The sequence below is a fragment of the Eimeria mitis genome, genomic scaffold (genome assembly GCF_000499745.2).
Source record: "Eimeria mitis Houghton genomic scaffold, Emh_scaff4085, whole genome shotgun sequence".
NCBI classification, from domain to species: Eukaryota; Apicomplexa; class Conoidasida; order Eucoccidiorida; family Eimeriidae; genus Eimeria; species Eimeria mitis.
The window spans coordinates 3,402-5,074 of record NW_013572416.1 but is presented as its reverse complement, the minus strand read 5'-3'; the positions used below and the strand labels follow the sequence as shown (position 1 = coordinate 5,074).

The 1,673-nt window shown below is 53.9% G+C and overlaps 1 protein-coding gene across 1 annotated transcript; it reads right to left on the bottom strand.

The window, feature by feature from the left end:
• Positions 1-269: 269 nt before the first annotated feature.
• On the bottom strand, positions 270-1,147 carry EMH_0072370 (uncharacterized protein; the record flags this gene model as incomplete). The annotated part of the gene is made up of 2 exons (XM_013499202.1): positions 270-280; positions 433-1,147. 2 exons carry the CDS (start codon positions 1,145-1,147, stop codon positions 270-272), a joined length of 726 nt encoding a protein of 241 aa, XP_013354656.1.
• Positions 1,148-1,673: the final 526 nt, after the last annotated feature.

Below are 1,673 nucleotides of genomic sequence, written 5' to 3'. Positions count from 1 at the left end.
CATGCTGATCGGTTCCTTCATCCACTGGAGTTTGCAGAGAAGTTGAAGACGAGGGGTTCTGCACTCCTGCAGCAGCAGTGACCTGTTGATTTACGCTTGCGCTGCTCTGCCCCTCGGGCAAGAAAGCACTAGAGAGTCCAGCGTAAGCACTGGGATTATATTCTCCAAACGTTGGCCCGATTGGCGATGTTACGTGGCTCTGAAAAACGTGGGGAACCTCCAGAGTATGTGGGTGATGGAATCTTCCGCCCTCAGAGGCTCCCTCTTGCCTAACATCTGCCTGCAGAGATACAAGATGGGCGCGGTCTGGGCTAGCCTGGATATTCATCTGCTGACTTGATGATACACCCCCAAAGTGTACTGGATTCGGCAATTCCATGGCTGTTGGCAAGCCTGGGACTACATGCTCATCGCTGGCTGCGAAAGAGCTACCTAAGCCCAGGTTCTGAAATTGTGAAGGCGCGCTCGTAGGCCATGGAGGTGCAGTGGATGTAGATCCCTCATTCGCCGTGGTGAACGGGCTACCACTGTAGGGTGGCAACACTGAAGAGCCCTGCCACAATTCGGAAGGCCCTTCAAGGGGCATTTGATGAGCTTCCTCAACAGAGTGCGGCCAACCCTGGTCATAATCTCCCTGCACAAGCGAAATCGGGGTAGGCTCGAAGAACTGTCCTCCCTCTGATTGCTGGAAACTTCCCCACTCTGCGGAGGATGGAACCGCTGGGATTGTCTGCTGGCTTTGCTGATAGGGTGTAAGCAATTGCCATGACGAATGCCGCTCCCACTGTCCCTCTGGCGGAACGGCTGCAGTTTGCGGGCCGACACTGATCTCCTCCTCCATATCCAAACACATCTCAATAATGGTTGAGAGGTCGAGGTCTTCCTCCGGTGCAGGCTCTCTACCTGCCAACCGTCGCGACAAATCACCCCGGCCTCCCAAGTCGTAGCAAAAGCGGAAGAACTTCAGCGTGACTGCCACAACTGCCAGCACGGATAACAGTCCAGCACATATTCGACACGTGCTGGAGGGATGCCGTCCAGCTCTCGCCGTTTTGGGATCCGCATACTTGCCCAAAGCGTTGCTGAGAGGGGATAAATGTCTGTCGAACGCGTGCGTACCGGGCGGAGGACCGGAAGCAACCTGCATAGCTGAAGGCGGATGCATGATGAGAATCCTGCAGGCTATATGTTGGGCTTAATGGCTCTATCTCTAGTTTGAATAAGCAACTCGCACTCAAGGCAGCCGTCAACCAGGTACTGGATTGTGCCACTCGCCGGCGAGGAACTCACAGGAATGGAGGCAAGAAGTTGTAAATAGCCCATATAATACATCCAAAACTAACAAAACGCAGCAATTAGCGCATTTACAGCTGCGAGACGCCGCAGGCCTTGACAGGACCAAGACTGCTGGAGCTGGGGGTCAATGGTCGCTCTTGGCCAGAACCTGTAGGCAGTCATAGGATAGCTACAGGCTATACACTGCATAATTCACACATTTTCGGCATAGTTTTCACAGACAGAAACAACAAAAGATTGAAGTGGACAAAGCCAGCCCCATCGGGGGTCTCCAAGCTGAGTGAGGTCAGCTTTCTGGAGACACAATCGACCATTGGTCGCCCATGTGCTGGCGGGCTGGGGTCGATTGCCGTCATTCAACTCCCCAAACGTATTTC